Below are 23,693 nucleotides of genomic sequence, written 5' to 3'. Positions count from 1 at the left end.
TGTGGTTGTACAACATTAAATATATACGTTTGTACTGGCAAGTATTATTGATTTGACTAAACATGCCTCAAGTTCTTGATGACAAAATCCCTTCCTGCATAACATTTTACGTAGTAAATATTACTGAAAATTGACTTGATATACTGTGACACACGCACGCACGCACGCACGCACGCACGCACGCACGCACGCACGCACGCACGCACGCACGCACGCACACACACACACACACACACACACACACACACACACACACACACACACACACACACACACACACACACACACACACACACACACACACACACACACACACACACACACACACACACACACACACACACACACACACGACTGTCTCAGAAAATTTGAATATTGTGATAAAGTTCTTTATTTTCTGTAATGCAATTAAAAAAAAAAAATGTAATACATTCTGGAGTCATTACAAATCAACTGAAATATTGCAAGCCTTTTATTATTTTAATATTGCTCATTATGGCTTACAGTTTAAGATTAAGATTCCCAGAATATTCTAATATTTTGAGATAGGATATTTGAGTTTTCTTAAGCTGTAAGCCTTGATCAGCAATATTAAAATAAAAGGCTTGCAATATTTCAGTTGATTTGTAAGGAATCCAGAATGTATGACATTTTTTGTAATTGCATTACAGCAGGGGTCACCAATCCTGGTCCTCGAGGGCCGGTGTCCTGCATGTTTTAGAGCTTTCTCTGCTTCAACACACCTGATTCTAATTAATCATCGTCATCAGCTTGTCATTGAGGTCTGCACAATTCTCTTAACGACACAGTCACTTTTATCACGGTGCACTGAAGCAGCGAAACATGTAAAACATGCAGGACACTGCCCTCGAGGACCAGGATTGGTGACCCCTGCATTACAGAAAATCACAATATTCTAATTTTCTGAGACGGTCCTGTATATACAATTCATTGCTACAATATTAATACAGTTATATGTATTTTTACAGTAGATTTAAAACATATGTTGAAATCAACAAATGCCTATTTGTTGAAACATGCATTTGTATTGTACAATTTACACACAAAATGATTACCAGTCGCTGAATACCGAGACAGATCTCCTTCGTGCCACCATAAAATCTGTGACCGGTGAAGAAGACAAAACCTCTCAGGATGTCCTCCGGTGTCTGCTATCCAGACACTACACTTTGATCCTTTGTTGCTTCCTGAGCAGCTTTTGTTGGGTCCTGCTGGGGGAAGTTCCTCCTGTATAGGCGTGGTGTTGTCCTTGTGACCATCTGCAAACATCTTGCATCTTTTTTCCAGTGGTGTTGCAATATCCTGAGGCCTCCATGAAAGATTTTGATGCCTTTGCTGTGATAGTACAATACTCATCCCTTTAACATCTATAGCAACTGGTTTTAGGGGCGAGTCAGCTAATTGACATCATTCCATGCCTCTCTTCTGCCAGACATGCAGGTAGAGATGAAAGCCTGGTGTTATTGACTGCAGGCGATCAGTGAATGAAGCATGTTGTGAATTTAAGAGAAACTGAGACGGCTGGATAACTGCTGTAATCTGGATCTGGGATGTCATGGATCTCTGCATAATCTGAACAGCTCACCAAACACTTTCAGACTCGGATTGTCCAAAACCAAGACACAAAGTTGAGTTATGTCAGAGTTTTACCACTTTAAACACAAAATTCAAGTTTCACATACTTTGAAAAACAAGGTCAACCAAAAATGAGTTTATTGTTTATAAGCTTTGAACATTTTTTAGCTTCATATCCAAAACATCTCAATACACATCAGGATTTTGTAAATTCTTTAGTCCGTTATGATGACAGTTTAAAGAGGAGGAGAAAACCGAGCTTGGTTCCGTCAGTGAGTCCAATCCTTTTACAGTCATGGGAAAATATGAATGTACATTTTATGATTTTTCCCAATTTTATTTCAAACAAAGTTACTATATTAACGCAAGGCCAAGGTGCACTGCCGTTTGGCCAAAGTAACACACTTGGGTTCAAGATAGATCATCTTCATCCCCCATTTGCACATCCTCCTGTAGCCTCTGTACCATCTTGTCTTCCATCTGTTTGGCTTTTCCTGTAAAAACAGACAAAATTAGAACATTGTCACAAAGATAACACCGTTACTGTACCATCTTTACAAGTTTGATGCTCTTTCTAATAAACTGGATCTGATAAATATACACCACTAAACTGTAAAGCTTCATGTTTATGTGTGGATGTAATACAGTTTGGGAAAAAGGATATCAAACTTATTTGGATTTTTTGAGTGCAGGTTCGGCACATTTCCTGTCATATCGGACTGTAATCACTTCATAAAAGCGCCCCAGAGTCAAACTAAATCCTTTACCTGCATGTGGAGCTTTGATGAGGTGGATGTTCTTCTTGACTTCGTTGACGGCCTCTTCCTTTTCCAACTCTTTGCCCTTCCTTAATCTATACGGCAGAAAAGACAGAAAAAAATATTTTCTTTTTCTCAGATCCCGGATATTCTCGCTACTGAAAACACTGAATATAAAGACAGCAGCTGCAAACCGGATGATTATAACTTAAGAAAGTTCATAATTCTCACCTGTTCATGATGAATCTCGCCTGCCGTTTGCGTTTGATTTCCTCCACCCTCTTCATCGCCTCAACTGGAGAAGTAGGAAACAGTGACACACAAATAAGCTGCTGAGAAATCCACCTGATGTTTTATCGACATGTTTCAAAGTGATAATATAAATGTGTACATTACCTGTCTTGTCCCACAGCTCTCTATTATATTTAACTGGAATATTTCTGCGTTTTTCAAACTCTAAAGAGTTGTCCTGCAAGACCATAAACGGATATGGGTTCAGGAACAGAATTAATTTATTGAGAAAACAAAACACAAATATGGATGAACAGCTTACCACTGTCAACTCCTTTCCAGATGCCTTTCTGAATGCTTTGGTCCATCTGGTTTTTCTGGGATTTCTCTTCTTCTTGAAGTTTTTGTGGCATTTTGATCTGCAGAATCTGAATGCCTGAATGCATCAAACAAAAAACAGAGAAAGCAGATTTAAATTCCGAATTAGAACAAAAGATTTGAAGCCGTGTCCAAAGTTATTCGTTTCTTGTATTCATTGAGATTGAACCGCAGTTCAGGCAACAGCTGCACGAGCGACACAAACCAACATTCACATTGCTCAATATACATTAAAACAAAAAAGGAGTGACTAAAGAAATGGCTGAGAAAAACTTCCTGTCCATGACTTTGTGGCTGCTTATTTACAGAGAAAAACAAGTTACCCTACTTCAGTAAAGATGAGGAATACCAACCATTTCACCTGAGTTTTACTGAAATTCAAAAACATTGCATTGGATGTAAAATGTATGACTAACCCATTTAAACAATTTTGCAGGATATGATAAATAAATAAATTAAATGGAGATTCTTTCTTCTTCAAAATTTTCTTCCAAAACGTTATGGTCCTAGATTCTGGCATAAAGCAATAAACCTGTAGTTAAACAAAACTGATCCTTTAGAGCAGGGGTCTTCAACCCTGCTCCTCAGGACCCCCAGATCTGCATGTTTTAGATGTTTCCTTGGATCATCACACCTGATTCTAATTAATGGTCGTCATCAGCTTCTCATCCAGGTCTGGACATGTGTGTTAATGTCACAGTCCTTTGTATCACAGTGTGCTGAAGCAGGTTAGCATCTAAAACATGCAGGACAGGGGGTCCTGAGGACCAGGGTTGAAGACCCCCGCTTTAGAGGAGACTTTAAGGCAGTTTAGTGTTGTGACAGTTTATCCACCAGAGGGAGCACTTTCGTTTTTGACTAAATTACTACAACGTTTATCATAAATGGCTTTATTTGTTGGATCAAAATCTAAGTAAACTTCTGATCTGTCCTTCAAGATTATATTTTCTACATATCTCACCAACTACTGTGAATAAATATCAAAAATACTGTAGATATGTGAACATTGGATGAAGCCAGTAGCAAATTCTCTTAAACAGTGAGTCATAATCTAATCAAATATTTTGTGATTTTCATTCATTTCTGAGACAATTTGCATTAAAATAAATATATAAATGTAAATTTTGTGAGTTTCCTTTTTATTGGGCTAAAATAAATAAAACTATGAAAACATAAAGTTACAAAGCATTCCACTTTAAAAACAACCACAGCAGAGCAAAGTGTTGCACAGAAGAATAAATATAGAATGAAAACCTAAAATATACACTCAGAAAAACTCACACGAGGCACAAAAAATTAAGTAAAACAAACTAATTTTAGTTTAACTAATTTAAAAAAAATTACCAAAAAAAAAAAAACCAACACCTGAGACGGGTCTCAGAAATCACACAAGGAATAGACCTGCTTAACAGCAGAGCCAAATCATTTTTGGAAGAACTGCATTTGTTGATATAAATTAACGAATACTTGAGGAAGTTATGTTTATGGCTGCAGTGTCCGATATAAACTATTTTTTGGAGTGTTGTTTTTAATATTATTTACAGTAATGGCAGAGAAAGGGAACATTAATTCAACCAAAATACTGATGTTAACATACCGGTAACTTATTACCAACATAAATATAAAAACCCATAACGAAATATAAATAATAACTTCAAACTATTACTGCTGGTGTAACTAAACAAACTACAGAAGGACTTTCCTATCGAAAAATGTGTACTCACATAAAAAAGAAAAACAGAAGGAAGGAAAAAGAACGGCAAGATACAAAACCATTGAATCCCAGAAATAGAAAGATTGGAGATGCCCTTTAACAACATTTCCACACCCACCGCCAAGGGGCGCAGTGGCTCTATTACAGACAATCATGAGACCCGAGGTTACGGCTTTACCCTAAATTCACTTTAATTTGAAACATCACAGCCAATGCCATCAAATTTTTTAAAATCTAAACTTTACAACCTAAGAAACTCGTCTAAACAGATGTTAATCAACCTGCCGGGGACAGTTTTACGGTCTTCTTTTCTGCTGCCACGTGACTGACCAACACGTTCTCAAGGTAGCATTAGCCACTCAGCTAACGGAGAACAAGAACGACCTCCCTTAATATACAATCATTTTCAGGTACCGAAAAAAAGCCATACCTTGCAGTCATTCCGTACAAACATCATTCCATGTCCGGGGTAGACTGGGGCCGAGCAGAAATAACACTTTTCAATGCGCATGTTGGCAGCAGCGGAGCTGCGTGCTGCAGCTAATGAAAACAAGACCGTCGCGTTACTTCCTTCTTCGTTTAGTCTCGCGCGAGCGGCCGCAGCTCCCGTTAGAGCTCTGCTGCCCCCTGCTGGATCCTCTCAGAATCACAATCAGGTTTACTGGCCAAGTTATATTTCCTGTTTCTTATTTTGTTTTTTTACATAGTCTTTACATGTGTGCACTTTTATGGAGCTGCTGCCTAATCTCATTATAATGATTATAAAAGCTTTCTATTTCTATTTCTATTTCTATTTCTATTTCCATACAATTAAAAAAAAGTGAAAGGCACAGCAGTATGAGGTAGACATGGTTATTGAAAGGTGCATTGTTACAGCATATGATTGTGGTTATTATTTATTTACTGTTTTCTATTTTTAAATCTGGCTACAGTGAGCGAAATAACCAAGTGAAATTCCTTGTTGGACAATTCTCAAACTTGGCCAATAAAACTGATTCTGATAATTATTATTGCACAGTGATTGATTACTCTGAAACTCTATGAGTGATGAGAGTTCATCAGAGCAACAGCTTGAGGGAAGAAACTGTCTCTCAGTCTGGAGGTTTTGGCGTACAGTGCTCTGTAGCGCCGTCCACTTGTCAAATACTTCTGGCTGTATACTTGAAATTCGACTACGATTCAGTTAAAATATTTAAAATATATTATAAAATATATTATAATATAAGTACTCTCAGTGCTGATGAGTATAGATTAGGGGTACTTCATTTGAATTTGGATTATCCTGTTACATAAAAGAACAGCTGCATTTGAAATAAGTTGTAATGACACCTCTCACGTTGCAAGAAAACAAAATAAAAGCCTCACATCTGAAATACAGTGAGAAATAATTGATACTTGATTTCAGCCCAGAGTCAGTGGTAGGATTAAACAGAGGAATACAAGATCAATTCTGTTTCCACAAGAACAATTTTATTATCTAGTTTTTAATGATCATCTTGGAAGCATCAAAGAAAATTGCTGCAACATTTCCACATGTCAAATAATACTCTGTTTCCCTCTTTGGATTACAAAAATGTAGTCTGGCATTCAAAAACAGAAATAGAGAACTTAAATAACAGTTAAATCTACATTCTAAATCTAAATCTGAAGTCCGTGTTAAACCACCAACATTACCAGTGACTTCCAAATTAGTCGTTTAGAATATTTATTACACTGAAAAATGAAACTGACATCAAACATGTTTTGGAAAATGTCACATGATAAACTCAGAAATCATTTCATTTACATCATATTAAAAAGGGAAATCTAAAACAGAAATTCCAACTCAACCGAAGCATAATTCAGGTGAAAATCCAAAGTAGTAAACAGAGAGCCGAACAGTTTCTGACATCTCAGTTTAAAAAAATTCAGTAACCAAATCCAAAGGAAATCATTTCACCTTAACTTATAGATAATGTATATAATTGAAAACCAAAGAAAATCACTAAAAGACAGACTTTTTATTCTTTGGTTAGGATAATTAGTATTACAAAGGTATAAAAATTGATTATGTTGCTCTTCACACAGAGGGTTTCCAATATGATAGTCAGAATTATTCAAATTCTCTTCACATCACACCTGGACATGAAATATAACAGAGAGAGAGAACAGAATCCTTCATCCATATGACAACATTTGCAAATGGGAACAGATGATTCTCTCAAAAGAATAAATATCATCACCCGTTAAAGGCAGGACACGCGAGATCTTTGGTCTTCGCACTCGTCACCGTGCCGAGTATCAACTGCATTAAAACAAAAGTTATACCCATCTGAGGAAGCACACAACTCTTTGGATAATAGCATCGGTATCACCTCTGCATTTAGCAATGGTCTCGAAGGCAAATGGAGCACAAGGCTTGTGCTAAAGCTTTCACCAGGATAAAGCACTCGTGATATTTACACTGAGAAAACTAGCATCACTCTCAGAGGAATTCACACCTCTGGCAGGAACACTAACGTGGAACATGCCCCCTTAATGTATATCCCCAATATTTTTGGTTACTTTATAGTTTCTATTGTATCATCAAAATTCTTTGGATACGTCTTGTCTTTGGATCCAACCTGCTACGGCAGCAGTTAGCCCTTCCCACATTAAGGCCATGATAAAGCTCTGAAAACGCCAAACAATACTGTTCAATAAAGCTAAAAATAGTTTGGCAAAATGTAATGCACTTGTCATATTCACAACAAAGTCAAACAGTGTTAAACAAAAGCTCTTTCAACCATGGAAATCAAACACACTAAAAGAGGTAAAAAAGACCTGGCAATGAAGTGTTTTCACTGAGTCCCCTGATCCTGAGAGAATACTGCAAGAGTCCTGCTGAAGAGGAGGTAGTTATGTCGACAAAGAGCGGAGCACTGAGGTAGATGATCCATTCAAACGGACTCCACGACACCACCACACTTCCTTATAAAGTACTATAAGGAAAACGTATCGCTGTACATTTCTGACATTCTTTTTTTCTTCTTGAAAACATTCATCATTGGTGAGCTTTGGTTAGGACCGACGGTGCCGAACACGCAAACAGGTAGACAGTGTTTAAAAAACTGAAATAAAACTTCATAAGGAACATTCATACGAGATCCTGAGGTGAGTCTGAAGCAGACGCACATTTCTTCCACTGCAGCAGCTTGTTCCTGAGCCCTCGTCTTTAAACACCGGGCCAGGAGGGGAACACGGTAGAAATGGCGTCGCTTCAGCCGCTGGAGCGCAGAGACACGAGCCAGGTGATGTCACGAGAGGCCAGCTGCTGGAGTTTGTGGGGCAGGATGTTGGTGTTTGGAGGAGAGGCAGAGCCAGGAAGCATCGTTGGCCGACCGATGGAAGCGGCGGCTCTGCAGCTCCTCATTCTCCACCTTACAAGACTGCTTGGGGTCTTCGGTGCCGCTGTCCGACCCCAGAGACTCAGTTCTTGAGCTGTGGTTAGTTGATGTGCTGCTCATGTCTTCGTTGCTGTCCTCGTTGGAGTAGTGACCGGAGTCGCCCGTCTCCTGACTGCCCTCGCTGGCGCGAGAGCCCGCCACGTGAAGCGGTCCGTAGATGATCTCCTGGGACGACGGGGACAGCGGGGCGGAGCCCAGATGCTCGTCGTATCTCAGGACGGTTTTGCCAGTCTCATACAAGCTGGCTCTCCTTTCCAGCTGAAAAGAGAAAGATCATTCAATTAGAATAAAACCACACGTTTGTGACGAGGCTGAATGAGACGAGTAACAACACTTCACTCACGTCACTTTTGGGGGGATTTCTCAGCTTTTCCTTGAAAAGCCGCCACCTCTTGCTCTGAACCTTGCTGCTGACCGGACCGGCCCGGCTTATGACCATATCGGTCCCCCCCTGGAACCAACGTGAAGCAGTTTAGATACACAGAAGGATGCATTTGGTAGTCTCCTTCCATTCAAGGAAGAAAACCCCACAATAATCATTTACTGAACCTTGACCAATGAAATGACAGCGCTTTTGAACTGCGGTTCAACAGAATCATTAAAAAAAACAGCAAAAACAAATTAAACTGGTCTGAACTCATTAGGTGGTAACCTCAGCTTATTTCTATTGCCCAACCTTTTGAGCTAATCGCTTCAATCTTTCTGTTTCTGAGTCCCTCTGTGAGACCTCGGGTAATCAGCTAATTGGTCCGGGCCAGGTTCAAACATCGGGGGCTGGTTCTTGGATGGTACCAACAAACGCGTCCACGTCTGTATGCATATGCTGTACCTAATTAGCACTTAGCAATCTAATCAAATTTGGTTGATCTGCTTGTCTCACCTTTGCATCCATGAAGTGAGCGTTCATCATAGGTATGACAGCCTCCCCCTTCTCCGAGTGGCAGGGATGGGGCAACGGCAAACCAGCATGTGGACCCTCAGCAGCTCCCATAGCAACGACTTTGGTGCTGCAGGATTTTCTATCAGTCATACAAACACAGCAGAGAAAACTGTTTACGTCACGTAACACAGGTGCGCCGTCACTTTGTCCGTATCTTATAATATGACTGTCCGTACCTCGGTCTACCCTTGCTGATCAGGATTAAAGCACACAAGGCAATGCAGGTTAAGGCGATGCTGACACCAACCATGATCCCGGTCACAGACCTCTGGTCGAGGCGGTAGAGACCGTCCGAGAACACTGGGAGACACAACCAGGGAACGTCAACAACATCAGCTACATGTGAGGAAAACATGACTGAGATGAAACGAGAAACCGGAGCGTTCAAGGGATGTGCTTCCCTCTTTAAAAGTGTTATCATCATCCTGAAAAGACTTCGGCCCTGTCCCAATACTCCCCCTACCCCTACTTTTCAGCCCTACCCCTAATTTTTGCGCGTTCCCGTGAAGGTAGTGGTGTCCCAATTCCTCTTTTCACCTAGTGGTAGTATGCTTATTTAGGGGTAGTGCTTATGAATCTAGCCCTTCAGAGCGAGGGTTTTCAGATGCACCCTAGATGACCTAGGGCCAGAAAAATTTCCCAGAATGCTTTTCGTCGTCATTTGCGGACTGAATAAAAAAAAAAAAACATGGCGGACATTTCTTATTTTTTAGTGAATAAAATCCATATTTTCAGTTAGTTTCTGCATAAAAATGCGTTTTGATTACATTTCTAGTGAGAAATATATATTTTACTTTCATAATATTCACTCAGTGTTATTTACATGCACTTTATCGTTGTCAATTTGTGTCTTAAAAATCAATAAACAAAGTTTATAAAAAAAAAATAATATTCACTCAGTGAATGTACATAATCACTCGTTTGCCCGTTGTTGCGAAGTCTTTTTCAAACCTCGCCAGAATAAAGGCTGATTTATAGTTCCACGTTACACAAACTACGTACTCTACGCCGTAGGCTCTGTGTCGATTTAACGCGGAACCATAAATAAGTTCCTGAGCCGGCAGGCAGTCTTCATTCCGAAATTTTCGGAGCAAATTTCCTAACAGGCGTAGCTACAACTGTTAGATTTCATCTATTAAACCAACATTTATCTTCCTAAATGATTTATTTCAGCCAGCGGTGATTCTCCACAGAGCTGCAGGTTTCTCCCTGGTGCAGGTTGACCCGGCGATCACGTCTGTACTCCGGCTGCTGCTGCGCCCCGGACCGGCGGCTCTTATCATCGCCGAAAACATCGGATCAAATTTCTTAACAGGCGTTATTTGGATAAACTGAGCCCAGGTTGGGGATCTTAACGGTTACTTTTACACCTGAAAAAATATTAAAACTTAATAAAGTGCCATATTAACAGCGCTACAGCTGAAATTAAAACAGCTTTTAGCTCTCGGCTTCCTGATATGGTGTGACGTATGTGCAAACTACGCAGTCGCTTACGTACCCGAACGTAAACCACGCAGTGACAGCAAAATTTAGGGGTGGTGCTGAAAAGTAGGGGTAGTGGGAGTATTGGGACAGGCCCCTGGGAAGATTACAAGTGCCCTAAAATCTGTGGCTTCTTTTTTTAGGGCTAGTGGTAGAAAGTAGGGGGTGTATTGGGATTGGCCCTTCTTCAGCTTCACTATGGACCACAGCAAGGAAACATTCCTGCCAGCAGGTACACCGCTACTACCAAGTAACTGTACTACATAGCACATAGTGTAAAGGTATTGAGATGAGACTCTTCCATCCTGGTTTCATGTTGCTGACCTGTAGCGTCTGGGACGTGGTCCGAGTGTCTGGGGTTCTTGCTGCGGTGTCCTCGCCTCAGCGCCAGCTCCACGGGCTCGGAGAACGGCCCGTCGCCTACTCCGTTAGAGGCACATATCTTCACCAGGTACGAACTCCCCGGCTGCAGCTTCTCCAGCAGGGCCATCGTGTGGCTTCCTACAATCAAACACGGTTTGAAACTCACAGAGTTCTGACAAAAACCTCAACGACCTGCTTGGAAATGTCACTTTGTGGCTGCTTCTGATAATCAGCAACATTCAGTAACAAAAACATGACTTTAAAACATTTACAGGACTGTCTCAGAAAATTAGAATATTGTGATAAAAGTTCTTTATTTTCTGTAATGCAATTACAAAAACAAAAATGTCATACATTATGGATTCATTACAAATCAACTGAAATATTGCAAGCCTTTTATTATTTTAATATTGCTGATTATGGTTTACAATTTAAGATTAAGATTCCCAGAATATTTACATTTTTTGAGATAGGATATTTGAGTTTTCTTAAGCTGTAAGCCATGATCAGCAATATTAAAATAATAAAAGGCTTGCAATATTTCAGTTGATTTGTAATGAATCCAGAATGTATGACATTTCTGTTTTTGTAATTGCATTACAGAAAATCACAATATTCTAATGTTCTGAGACAGTCCTGTATAAGAAATATATAACTACTGACTGGTTGGAATGCCTGTTTCTGTATTCATGTAGGCGATGCTCTGCTTTGTTGGGGCATCCCATGAAACAACTCTGCATCACATATTTGACAGAAAGGTGATGAAAGTGGACGACTCACCCTCTCTCTTTAGTTCCTGCCAGTGTCCTGCCATCCAGGACTTTTGTTGGGCGTATAGGATGGTGTAGTGTGTAACCGAGAGGTTGGGCTCGCTCGGCTCCCTCCAGGACACCAGCGCAGTGTCGTCTTCGATCAGCGTTACTCGCACCCCGGCTGGTGGGCGGCGAGGCGCTGCACACAGAGCATTCACGGTCAACATAAGCAACCCTTGCTAAGAAATGTTATTAAAAATATGCAATTACCACATCTGCACGCAATGAAAGATAAAGGCTTTTAAAAAGGCTACGCAGTCAGGGCAGCGCTCAGCTCCTCACCTGCTGGCAGGGTCTGATGGTAGACAACAGAACTCCAGGGACTGGACATCTGGTCCACATGGAGACGCACCACAAACTCATAGCGCGTGTTCGGACTCAGATCCTGAACCATCACGCTCTGCTTGTTACTGTGGAAAAAAAAACACTCGTACATAAAAGGAGATTCAGGGTTTCATGCACCAGACCCGGCGTGATGGTTGTGTTTGAGGGATTCTCACATCTGCAGGTAGCGTATGGCGGAGACGTTGTGCGTGCCCACGGGAGTACAGCGCACCGTGTAGCTAACAGGCTTCCCCGGAGGGAACGCGGGATGACTCCAACGTAGGGACGCTGCGGTGGACGTGCTGGTCAGGACGGTTACCTGATGTGGAGGGGGAGGAGCCACGGCGAGCTGGTCTCTTGCCGCTAAACGCACAAGCAAAACACTTTTTAGGAAAGACACATGCACGGCAGACACGTGTACAGAAGACAGCTCGCGTGTTTGAAGCTGCGGTTATTTGGAATAAAGTTCAGGCTAATGTACTCACACAAGCATCCGGGCGTGCTGACGGTCTGGTCCGTCTGATAACCATCTCCAAAGCTGCTGACAGCCAGAATCTTGACGTGATATTTCCTCCTGGGATCTGCAACACAGGGAACCCATTAAATGACGTTCTCAGCCATTTTTACCAATTTTCTTAAAATAAAGAGCAGCGCAACCGCTGAACAGAGCAGCTCTAATACATAAAAAAACTGATGGTTAATAACAGAGCAGGATAGTTTAAAACAGACTGACATGAGAACAATTAGCTGCAGGAGGGAGCGCTACCCCCCCCATACGTGGACAGCGCTCGGCCCACTTATTACCTCAGCCTCTCATTTATCATGTGTTGTTGTGCAGAAAGCAGGAGAAACTCAGCGACCCCCAAAACTTCGGGATTATAATGATAATATCAACAAGGACGACGTGGTCTTTTTCTTCCTTTTCAGAGCTGCACAAAGTCACTTCCTGCTCTGGTGCCCACAAATTACTTTTACAAACAAACTACAGACTCTGAGCGTTGTAATACACAACTGCGTCAAGTACTGGCACGTAAGATCAGGACTCACAGTCCTCACCGAACCCTGGCACTGGGAACCTTTCATTTGGAAAGTGCTTAAGCTTGAAAAACGACCACGTCCCGAGACTCTAAATCAGGACGCTTTAGGAGGCGCTAAGCTTTGTTTTATGCTCCACGGGTGAAAGGTCGGTCTCTGGGTATTGACCAATGGCGGCCGTGTGTCCAGGCCTGTTTTGGGGGCTGGGCCAGTGTTCAGCTGCTGGGACCCGAGGCCCATGGGATTGTGGGGGGGGGGTGACTGGGGTCAGCAGGCCAGGCCAAGATAGAACAGAAGGAATCTGGGCGCAGGGCTGCAGGTCGGGAGGCGGGCCCCTTTTGTTCCCCCTTGCTTGTTGTTTCCTGAGGTGAAGGCTTGGAGCAACAGCACAGAGGAGAATATCAGCAGCACTCTGGTACTCTAACACTAACCCTGGAGCACAACAGATCACTCACCAAACAACCCGCCTGAAGGGTTTTGGAAGGACGGTTTACAAAATGATGGTTATATGTAGGCCTGTGTTGAAACGATCGGTTCTCCGATTTTAAATCGATTCTTATATTAATTCCTAAAAAACGATTCATATGTCTAAAGATCGATTTAAAAAAAAAAAAAAATGTGGTGCCATGTTTTTGCCTTTAAATATGTTTAAAGGTATGAAAACATTAAAGTTTTCAGTTATAATTGCATGAATTATATCTATATTTCTTTGCTTTATATACTGTCTTGGGGTTACATTTGCATAAATGTTAAAAACCAAATTCTCATAAATGGGGAAAAAAATAAAAGCGATTTCTTTCATCCTCTGTTTGCTGCCCTGGATCTGTTTGGTAATTCTGACCCACACGATGTTTCTGAAAGCAGTTCTATCAGCATTCTGGGAGCTGATTGGTCCTTACAGCATCATTAGCTGCCAATGCTTGCTGTTTAATCTCAATATAATACTAGTATTAATATGTTGCATAACTAGACAGTCATATAATTCATGCAACAGCTGAAAAAACAGTTTTATTAACAGTAACCCAAATCAATATCGGATCGAATCGAATTGGATCGAATCAAAGCGTGATAATCGATTCTGAATCTTAAGAATCGGAATCGAATCGATTCTTGATATTTGTATCGATCCCCGGCCCTAGTTATATGTACATCTAAACCAAAACAAAGACTCTTATTTGGGACTGAGCAGGAAGTGGACTGTGCTGAAGGACAAAATTACTTCTTTAAACCTCGCTTTGGTTGGCCCTGGTTGACGCTGGTTGACGCTGCGTACATACTGATGAGGGTTATTTACACGGACGGCACAGATGACCAGTGGGGGCGGGGTTTCAAAGCCAAGACTGCCGTCTCACGGCCAGAGGTCAGCGGCTCGGCCCGGGTCTGGCCCATCCCAGGGGTCTTTGTGTGCACCAGTGTCCAGCTAAAGGGAGGTGGTGGCCCGGGTCCTGCAGGGCAGGTCTGGCCCAGGACTCCACACAATGGCTGTGCATAATTAAGCGAGCCTTAGAATGACAAGCGCCAGTGGGAGGGACATCTGGTTACCGACCTCTGACCTCGGGAGCCTGATTTCACACAATACCACAGTGAGACTGGAGAAGACGGCCGGTCAGACAAGAGGGGTCAGCTCATATTGATTAGGGAAGAGGGTGGAAATGCAAAGCAGCATCCAACTGCCCACTGAATTAAATGAGGTCATGCAAAAAGATCCATTTACGTGAGAACACACTGGTCGACCAGTGTGTCCAGATGATAGAACCACAACTTATAGTCAAATATATCCCTCCACATTGCTCACCAAGACCAGCTATAGTGTAGGTATAGGTGTGAGACGGCAGAGGGACGCTGGGCTGCTCTGGCTGGCCTTCCTCGTGGTAGCACAGCCTGAAACCCTGAACGGCCACCGAGTCTACGGAGGTCTGCCAGCGGGCCGCGATGGAGGTGCAGTTGAGAGGCTCCAGCTGAAGAATAGGGGCTGAAGGGACTGACGGAGAGAGAGAGAAGAAGAAGAAGCATATTTTAATCAGCACAAAGGGAAGCTAGCACAAAACAAGACAAGATTGGATGTGTTGAAATGAAAATAAGAACTTTGTGCACGATAGACTTTAAGTGAGAAATGTTCTGAGATCATGTCTGTTGATGGGCTATAAAACAAAACCCAAGTATAGAAATAAAAAAACAAATTGAATAAAAACTTTGGAAACGTAAAGTTCAGCTTTAGGAGACAAAAACACCCCCCCGAACGCAGCAGGCCATTAAAACGGCTATTCTTCCCCCCACACAGAAGCCTGGGGCCCCCTCTTTATGATGCGTGACTGAGGCCACTCTAACATCACGGACAGCGAGGGGCAGGGGTTTCTGGGTAACCATCAGAACGGCTACGGGACAATGCTACAAGAGCACGCTGATCATACGCCGGTGACCTGCATGCAGCCATGCAGACATGTGACCAAAGCAAAGAGGACGTCGGGGTTGGACCCACTTGTAGCTGCCGATTGGTCTGGTAGAGAAGTTAGTTAGCATGCCCTTCATCGTGCACGTCGTCATGCAAGTCAACTCAAAAACTAAACATCACGATCAATTATACTGATAAGAAACGAATAAGTGACCAGTTTTCAGAAGCGTGCCTTCATACTTTTCATACCTTTCTTGCTGGAGATCTTGGGTGTGCGATGCGACGTCCAGGCGGAGGGCTCGCACCACCCGACCCGCGTGGCTGCAGCCATGCGGAGCAGGTAGATGGTGTCGGGCTGCAGCCCCTCCAGGAGATGCTCCGTGCTGTTGTGCGGCAGCTCCACAGACGTGACGGTGTTGTCCACAGCGGTGCGATAGGAGAGTCTGTAGGCCGACAGCTCTCCGCGGCTGATCTTGGCCGGCAGCGGCTGCCAGCTCACCTGGATGTCTGTCGAACTTTGGCTGGCCAGAGTTAGCTCTGGGGTGCGCAGAGGAACTGCAACAATATGAAGTCAGTTATGCATCGCACATCACCAGAGGTGTCAAGTAACGAAGTACAAATACTTTGTTACCTTACTTAAGTAGAAATTTTGGTTATCTATACTTCACTGGAGTAATTATTTTTCAGACGACTTTTTACTTTTACTCCTTACATTTTCACGCAATTATCTGTACTTTTTACTCCTTACATTTTAAAAACAGCCTTGTTACGCTATTCCATTTCGGCCTTTAAAAAAAAACTATCCAGTTAAATTGCTCCATCCGGATAGAGTGAATTTGGTTGTGGTTGTTTCAGATGTTCTTGTCCAGTTTTGTTCTTACATCCGTTCCCTCAGATTCCTGCAACTAAACTTGGATGTACATTCCAATAAAGGTTAGGATAAATGATAACATGCCTCTGAAGTTTGACTTTTTGCACCATTACAATACTTATAGGCAACTAGTCATCATATCTCCTGCTCTCTGAAACACATGTTAATGCTCAATAGTACACATATATGCTTCTTTAATATATTTACATTATACTAAGATGCATTCATTTTCATTGGCTTTTGTCCTTAATGGCTTTTTTCCCCCTTACATTACTTTTACTTTTATACTTTAAGTAGTTTTGAAACCAGTACTTTTATACTTTTACTTGAGTAAAAAACTTTTGACACCTCTGCACATCACATCCACTTGGCAGAGAAATTTGAAAAAAATTACAAAGAACATAAAAAACAACGGTATCGTCATGCTTATAGCCACGTTTGCTCTGAACACAGGTTCCCTGCTTTAAAGCCAGACTGATTTACTGCCAAGGATGCTGGGAGCCTCGGCGTGTTGTGCTTACCGTCCTCCAGGGTGTGTTGACTGACTTGGTCGGACATTCGACTGGCCCCCATCGGCATATAAGCCACAACATAAAAGCTGTAGTTTCGGGCTGATTCCAGGTCATCAATGATATAACTGGTTGTGTCGTTGCCAATAACAACCTGGTACTCCTCATTGTTGAGACCTGCACAGCAACAGATCACACACAAGTTAGCAAACAGGCTTATATTACCAAACCAGGAGGGTGGGGGGGCTGAGCATGCATAATTTAAATGGTCAGTGTTTAGAAACTAAATAGTGCACGGTACAAACTCATCACTGCTTCCCGACCACTGAAACGAATTCTTTCAATCATCTAAAAGACTTTATATTGCTGCTTAGCTGTAAATGTGGGTGTCAAAGTGAAATATCTCCTTGCACTATTGGTTCGCAGCACCGCCGGACTTAAATAACCCGCTGTCCCTTTAAAAGCGGGCGGCCTGAGCTGGGAAGCCGACAATGGGCCGACTGCGCCTCTTGTTATTTAAGTGAAGCCCCCTTGACCTCTGCCCCGTGCAGCCACGGCAGATGGCCTTCAGCCGAGGGAAGTTCACGGCATGTGAGGCTGATGTGGCTTATCGAGGTCGACGGTGATCGAGTATTTGTTTCACACCTTCAGCCCCCCAACATTACACATACTTGCGTCTCAGTCTCACCTTCAGCTTTCATATAGTGTATTGAGTAGGCGATGACTCTGTCAGCGTTGTAGAGCGGTCTCTCCCAGGCCAGTAGGATGGCAGAGCTGGAGATGGTCTCAGCGTGGACATTCCTGGGGGCGCTGGGCCTGTCCTCGGACATGACCACGATGAGGCGGGCCAAGGACAGCACAGAACCCTGCCGGTTCTCCGCCACGCACTGATAGATGGCGTCATCCTCGGGGATGATCTGGGTGATCACCAGTTTACTGTGAAAACAACCAAAAGCCACTGAATTAACTTGGGAAAGTCTTTTATACGCCTGCTGAACCACCACCACTCCCGTGGGACCGTACCTGCTGTACATCTTAATCCTCCCATTTAAGTGCACCTGTTTCCCGTTCTTCAGCCAGCTGATGTGCGGTGGCGGCACGCCCTCGGCCTGGCACATGAATCGGGCCGTGCCTGCTCTGGGACGGGTCTGGCTCTCGGGCTTCTCCACAATCCTTGGTGACACTGGGGGAGATGTGAATAAGAAAACTCATTCAGAGACCTGTCCGATAGGAATGGGCGATATTTTACCGTTCACGATATACCGTCAAAAAAACTCCCCACGGTAAGAATTTGTCATCTCGCGGTAAAAACGATAAATTCCCGTTGATGATGTTTTTGTGTAACAAACATGGCGGAAGGCGGATCTGAGAGCGAGGAGCTCGTTGTTAAACGAGGCTCCAGCTCCGTTATCTGGAACTGGTTTGGATTTAAAAAGAAAGACGAGGAGCAAACATCATCTATTATATGCAGAGTTTGCAAAAAAACAGTGAGTGCAAAGGATGGCTATATATTTTTGTTCTTCATCATGTTGTCTTTTGCACTATTTTGTTACCCAACAGAAGGAAATGGTTGTTACATTTTGATATAACTTTGACTATTACGAAAACAAATTGCAATAGTATTTGTGGCATGTTCCAACCACAGGTTAATTTGCACATTTTATTTATATTAGAAGAGGTCATCACTGATTGGATTTTATTTTCAGTAAACTTTTATTTATTTGTCCTGTTTCTTTATTTATCAGGTTGTATTTTTTCCTACTTTGTGATTTTATAAGCTAAGAAAACTTGAAGGATGATGGTACTTTTGCTGTTTGCACTGTTATCCCACTGTTTAATCCATGCAGTTTGAATAAATGTTGAATCTGTTCTTACATTTCAAACTTGTTTCATTTGAGTCATTACAGTTTTGCAGTACAGTGGTACTAATTTAATTGGTTTTTATTAATTGAATTTAATTGGTGTAGTTTAGTATCATTTAGTATTCTTTTAGAGCAGTGTTTCTGGGGCTCCAAAGACTGAATGTGGTGATAGATTTATAGTTAAAAAGGTGGAGTTGAATTGGTATTTTTTTAATTGTCATTTTTATCGTTATCGGGATAAATGCCAGAAATTATCGTGATACATTTTTTAGTCCATACCGCCCATCCCTACTGTCCGATGCCTCCCACGTGTCGACCCATAAAACTAAATCTGTGCAGCATCTCGCAAACAAGAATTCTACAACAGTTCTGTTGTGTGATAGCATGTTTTACAAGAAATCAACACACAGTGTGGTCGTAGGACCTGCATGGAGAGTTCAGGGTACCTAGAACGGTGATGTTGGCTGCAGCAGTGGTGTGGTTGCGGGTTCCTGGTGTGGTGGCCCTGCAGATGTAGACTCCACTGTGCTTGGGACTGACATCAGTAATAACCAGGTTCCCATTGCCCAGCACTTTGGCCTTGTAAACATCGATGGGTTTGCTGTCTGCACGGCTCCAGGAGATGATTGGTGAGGGGTTACCTGAGGCCACACACTCCAGCACCACAGTCTGGTGCAGGGAAACCGTCACGTTCTGAGGTCCAGCTATGATTCGGGGCCTCTGGCGTGGTTTAGGGCCAACAGCTTCAACGCAGAGGAGAAATGTCAAGAGTGAATGATGCGTTTTAAGAAGAAGGTGCACTGAATGATTCTCAGTGTAGTTCCGTACCTTTGCTGACGGTCAGCAGGGCCTCTCTGCTCCTCAGGCGGCTGCCGATGTTGGTTGCCACGCATCGATAACACCCAGCATCTTCCAGTTGAACATTATGAATCTGAAGGACTCCGTTGGGCAAAACAGTTAATCTGAAGAGACAAAACATTTAAGAAAGGGTCCATAAAGAAGGTTTATCTGGACATTGACAGAATTTGGGGCCTGGTAGTACATTACAGATAGAAGCATATTACAGTGTCTGTAAGCACCTGTCTGTTTGTAGGGGTAATGAGCTTTGGTTGAGCTCCCAGGTGATGGTGGCGGGAGGGCTGCCGGCGACCGCGCAGGAGAAACGTGCAACAGAACCCTCCACCGCCGCCGTGGGGACAGGATGCAAAACAAACTCTGAGATCCCTGGGAAAAGAAAAAAGATGTGTGCTTGAAAACATATTCCCCATTAAACCACGCATAATTCATCTATTTTCATGCCTACAAAGGCCTGACTTAGATGGATGTCAACCGATCATACAAATGAATTGATTTCTGTAAGACACCAGGGGCTTTTGTGCAGATGAGCAAACACGTCCCACTCTGACCAGATGCTCAAATCCATGGATCAATAGAGGAATGACAGAGAATGATGCATTATTACAGATAAAAACTAATCAATGATCTTTGCATTAAAAGTACTGCAAGAAAGAGAAAAACAAACAAACACTGGAATAAAGAAATGTAGCCCATCTCTTTACAAACAGGCACAACACAACCTTCCAGATACACTTTACTTCTGAAGTTGCAGATTTTTACGACCACCAGGATCCACACAACTCCACTTAATCCCGCAATGTGGAAACCGACTAAAAGTAAAAACTATTAACCATAAATAACTAAACTTTTCACAATCTGCTGAGTCACACTCGTTTTATGCACATTCAGAAGATTTTTCCATAATCGCCAGGAAGAAGCAACCCTCAAGCTCCGTTAGCCGAGACACAGTCAATACAGTATGATCAATGACCTTCATTCATTAAGGTGATAACCCCCCACGCCCCCCACTCAAGGGGAGGAAGCCAATATTACGTTAAAGAAAATCAATATTCTTATTCCCCCACTAAAACTTCACATTTAACCCAGAAGCTTCAAGAGAACAAAATAAAGTCTTTAATGTTGTGTTGTTGTTTCATAGAAGTGGTTTTATTGATTTTGCTCGCGAGTTCAACTACGACTAAAACTGTTGTTCACGTGCTAATAGATCTGGGAATTACTCCTTTAGTCGCAGCATCTTGTGTTCGGATCCTCGTCAGCTGTTTTGTCTCGTAAAAACACGGACGAGCGGAACGGAACGGAAACATGAACTAGTCGGACGTGAACGACAACGTGCTGCGGGCCGGCTTCCATGGCGATGCAGGTGGTGGCCGAGGCCTATCTGGGGATATGGTCTCGTCTGTCGGAGGGAACAAATCAATGTCTAGATGAAGCAGCACAAAAGGTTTCTATGAAGAGGTCAGAGTTCACCGTAACCCCCTGTCCGGTTCATTTTAGCCCAAAGTAGAGTTCAACCGACAAGTTTACCAAGAGTCCAGAAAAGAAGGTTTGATCAATCTGCTGTAATCAATATCCTGCACCAAATACACCATGGTGATAGATCATATCTGCAAGGTATGTATCTGCTTATTTTATACGTTTTGTGCAAGAAAATAGTGACATCCACCAGACAGTTGTGAAACCCTGAAGCTAAAGGACGCCGTTTAAAACGCGTTGTGGATGTAAAAGTGTTGCACTGCTCTCCGCTGCGGTGAGCCGGATCTATTCATCGCATGACAAACTTCTCCAACAAAAGCGCTCTGCTCGACAGGGCGAATGAGCGGCGGAGCCCTGAAAGGGCCGGTGTGCTGGGGGGAGGAACAGCAGGGGTCCCGAGCCACAACAGGCCTGTGACATCACAAAGCATTTCCTCCAGCGACCCCTGACCCTCAGGACCTCTGGACAGAAGGGGAGCTCGGAGAAGCCCCCTCCTCCACTCGCTGCCTACAGCTGACCAGAAATCTTTAACCCTTTCACTGACGAAAGAAAACCCGAGCAAAGCTGGAGTTGTTCATGGCTCCTTGTAAAGAAGACTGGGAACTTTGGATTTGAAGATAGTGAACAATCACAACGTGAGGGTGCAGACACGATCTTCTTTCCTGCATGTTTCTCTAGAGTCAAAAACCCTCGTCAGAGGAAACTTTCTCAAAGTGGAGCAACATGGTAAATAAAAACAGCAACAAGGCTTAAGGTTTAAGGTTTTTCTCCCACTAGGGAGTTTTTACCTGTTTACCTGTTTTACCTGCTGTTTGTTATGTTTATGTAATAATTGCCCGGGGGGGTCATGTCTCTGGAAAGCGCTTAGAGATAACTTCTGTTGTAAATATATAAATAAAATGTAATTGAATTGAAAATGGAACAACTCTAAATCCTCAGTGTAAAAATCAGTTTACTCCAAAGGTCACTGTCATTTCCATGGCAACCAGCCGAGGGACATCCCTCATAGTAGCTTTGAGGGAGTCAATGGTTGAGCAGACCTCAGTGAATAGACACATCTGTCTTGTCCACTGATATGTGGACAAACAAAATGTCCAGAGGTCTGGCCTCGTCTCGGGGGGGTCAGAGACCCTCCAAACAATGGCTGACGGGCAGGCGGCCTTCGCGGGATTCCTGCGCCTAGCACACCATTTAAACTGAAGAGAGTGACTTCTAACACTGCCAATACTATAGATTATCTCCATGAGCGTGCACGTTGGTCTTTAAAACAACAACAACAACGTACAAGCGTGGGGCTGCCTGTTTATGGAGCATTTATGAGCATCTGAATTGACTCACTATTTGTCTTTAACTATCTCTTAAAATGATCCTCTAACTGACCTGACATCTTTGAACTCAAGAGTCACAACCCTCCAACGACACAGAGACCAAAGCATTAGAGGTTTCTGCCCCGCCACATAAAAAAAAGAGAAGTGGAGGATACATCTGCTTCCCATCTCCAGGTTTACAACCCATGAAGGGCCACGCGGATGCTTGAGCGTGGACACCACCACAGAGAAAGCTCAGCAGTGGGGACGAGTCCATGTCAGCAGCAGAGCAGCTCCATACTTACTGGCGATAGTCAAACGTGATCTTTGGCTCAAGATAGCTCCGTATCTGTTTTGGGAGAGGCACTGGTAGAATCCTTCATCTGAATCTTCATTGGTACGCTTTGTCTTTGGTATGTACAAGGAGCCGTTGGATAGAAACTTCACGTGATCAGTTTCTCCCAGTTTAACTCCGTTCTTTAGCCACTTGATGGTGACCGGGGGCTGCCCGTGGGCCTGGCAGTCCAACACAACAGGGTCCTTTGGTAGCACAGTAACATCGCTGGGCTCTGTGATGAAGGACAGCTCACTGAAACATGAAACATCTACAGGGAAGAAAATAAAACATTAGTGAAAGGTAGGATGTGGTGATGGAGGACACAAGCTGATATATGAGTGCCCCGCAGGTTTATGCCAGGTTAAACTTCTGTGATATACAAAGAAAACAATGCACATAAAAATTATCATCGACCATAAATTAATTTCATAATGAAATAAAAGCCACAAAAAAGGTATAATATCCTCTTGAGTAATGTCACGTTTAAAAAAGAAAACAAAAAAGGGAGAGACACACAATTACTGTATAATAACATAAAATGTGCTGTTTCTCAGATATATCGGACATTAAAGTGGACGTGAGCATCCCGACCAAAATAACTTAAATCACACCTTTTCCAAGTTGTTTTGCAAAGCCTCTGAATCAATTTCAGTAGAAATAATAGATTAAATTAAAAAAAACTAAATAAAATAGACAACAATCTCAAGAACGTGACTGACAAAGCCAGCAAACGGTGTCTTTATTACCAACCAACAGTTGCATCACTCAGAAAAGCTCTTCAACAACTAAAACACAACCACAAAAACATTAGACTTACTTGATAAAGGAAGAAACAAAACAAAAAGAAGCCACCGATGGCAAAAAATCCTTTTAAAATTGGCCATTTATCCAGAATGTGGTTTCATTTCCCCCGTCTACGAAGCGGCGGCCCCCCGCGTGTTGACCCCCAGACGCCGGCGGAGCTTCTGCCGGCGGAGCGCACCGGCGCTCCTGCTGGGGCCGCTGGCCCGCCCCTCACAGCCTCAT

The 23,693-nt window shown here is 42.9% G+C and overlaps 2 protein-coding genes across 2 annotated transcripts; both read right to left on the bottom strand.

The window, feature by feature from the left end:
* Positions 1-1,717: 1,717 nt before the first annotated feature.
* rsl24d1 (ribosomal L24 domain containing 1) lies at positions 1,718-5,247 on the bottom strand. The gene is made up of 6 exons (XM_061721706.1): positions 5,108-5,247; positions 2,908-3,021; positions 2,751-2,823; positions 2,586-2,649; positions 2,364-2,449; positions 1,718-2,090 (listed from the first exon to the last, which is right to left on the bottom strand). Exons 1-6 carry the CDS (start codon positions 5,186-5,188, stop codon positions 2,008-2,010), a joined length of 501 nt encoding a protein of 166 aa, XP_061577690.1. The 5' UTR covers positions 5,189-5,247; the 3' UTR covers positions 1,718-2,007.
* A 2,593-nt stretch (positions 5,248-7,840) lies between these two features.
* Positions 7,841-23,551, bottom strand: LOC133444159 (protogenin B-like). The gene is made up of 19 exons (XM_061721714.1): positions 23,485-23,551; positions 22,636-22,935; positions 19,772-19,916; positions 19,521-19,654; positions 19,139-19,435; positions 17,854-18,013; positions 17,519-17,766; positions 16,843-17,007; positions 15,700-16,005; positions 14,854-15,039; positions 12,509-12,604; positions 12,200-12,386; positions 11,982-12,109; positions 11,668-11,838; positions 10,849-11,025; positions 9,219-9,342; positions 8,983-9,121; positions 8,446-8,553; positions 7,841-8,360 (listed from the first exon to the last, which is right to left on the bottom strand). Exons 1-19 carry the CDS (start codon positions 23,549-23,551, stop codon positions 7,953-7,955), a joined length of 3,546 nt encoding a protein of 1,181 aa, XP_061577698.1. The 3' UTR covers positions 7,841-7,952.
* Positions 23,552-23,693: the final 142 nt, after the last annotated feature.

This window comes from Cololabis saira, chromosome 5 (genome assembly GCF_033807715.1).
Source record: "Cololabis saira isolate AMF1-May2022 chromosome 5, fColSai1.1, whole genome shotgun sequence".
Taxonomy (NCBI): domain Eukaryota; kingdom Metazoa; phylum Chordata; class Actinopteri; order Beloniformes; family Belonidae; genus Cololabis; species Cololabis saira.
Note: the sequence above shows the minus strand (reverse complement) of the source record. Positions and strands in the feature narration are given on the sequence as shown.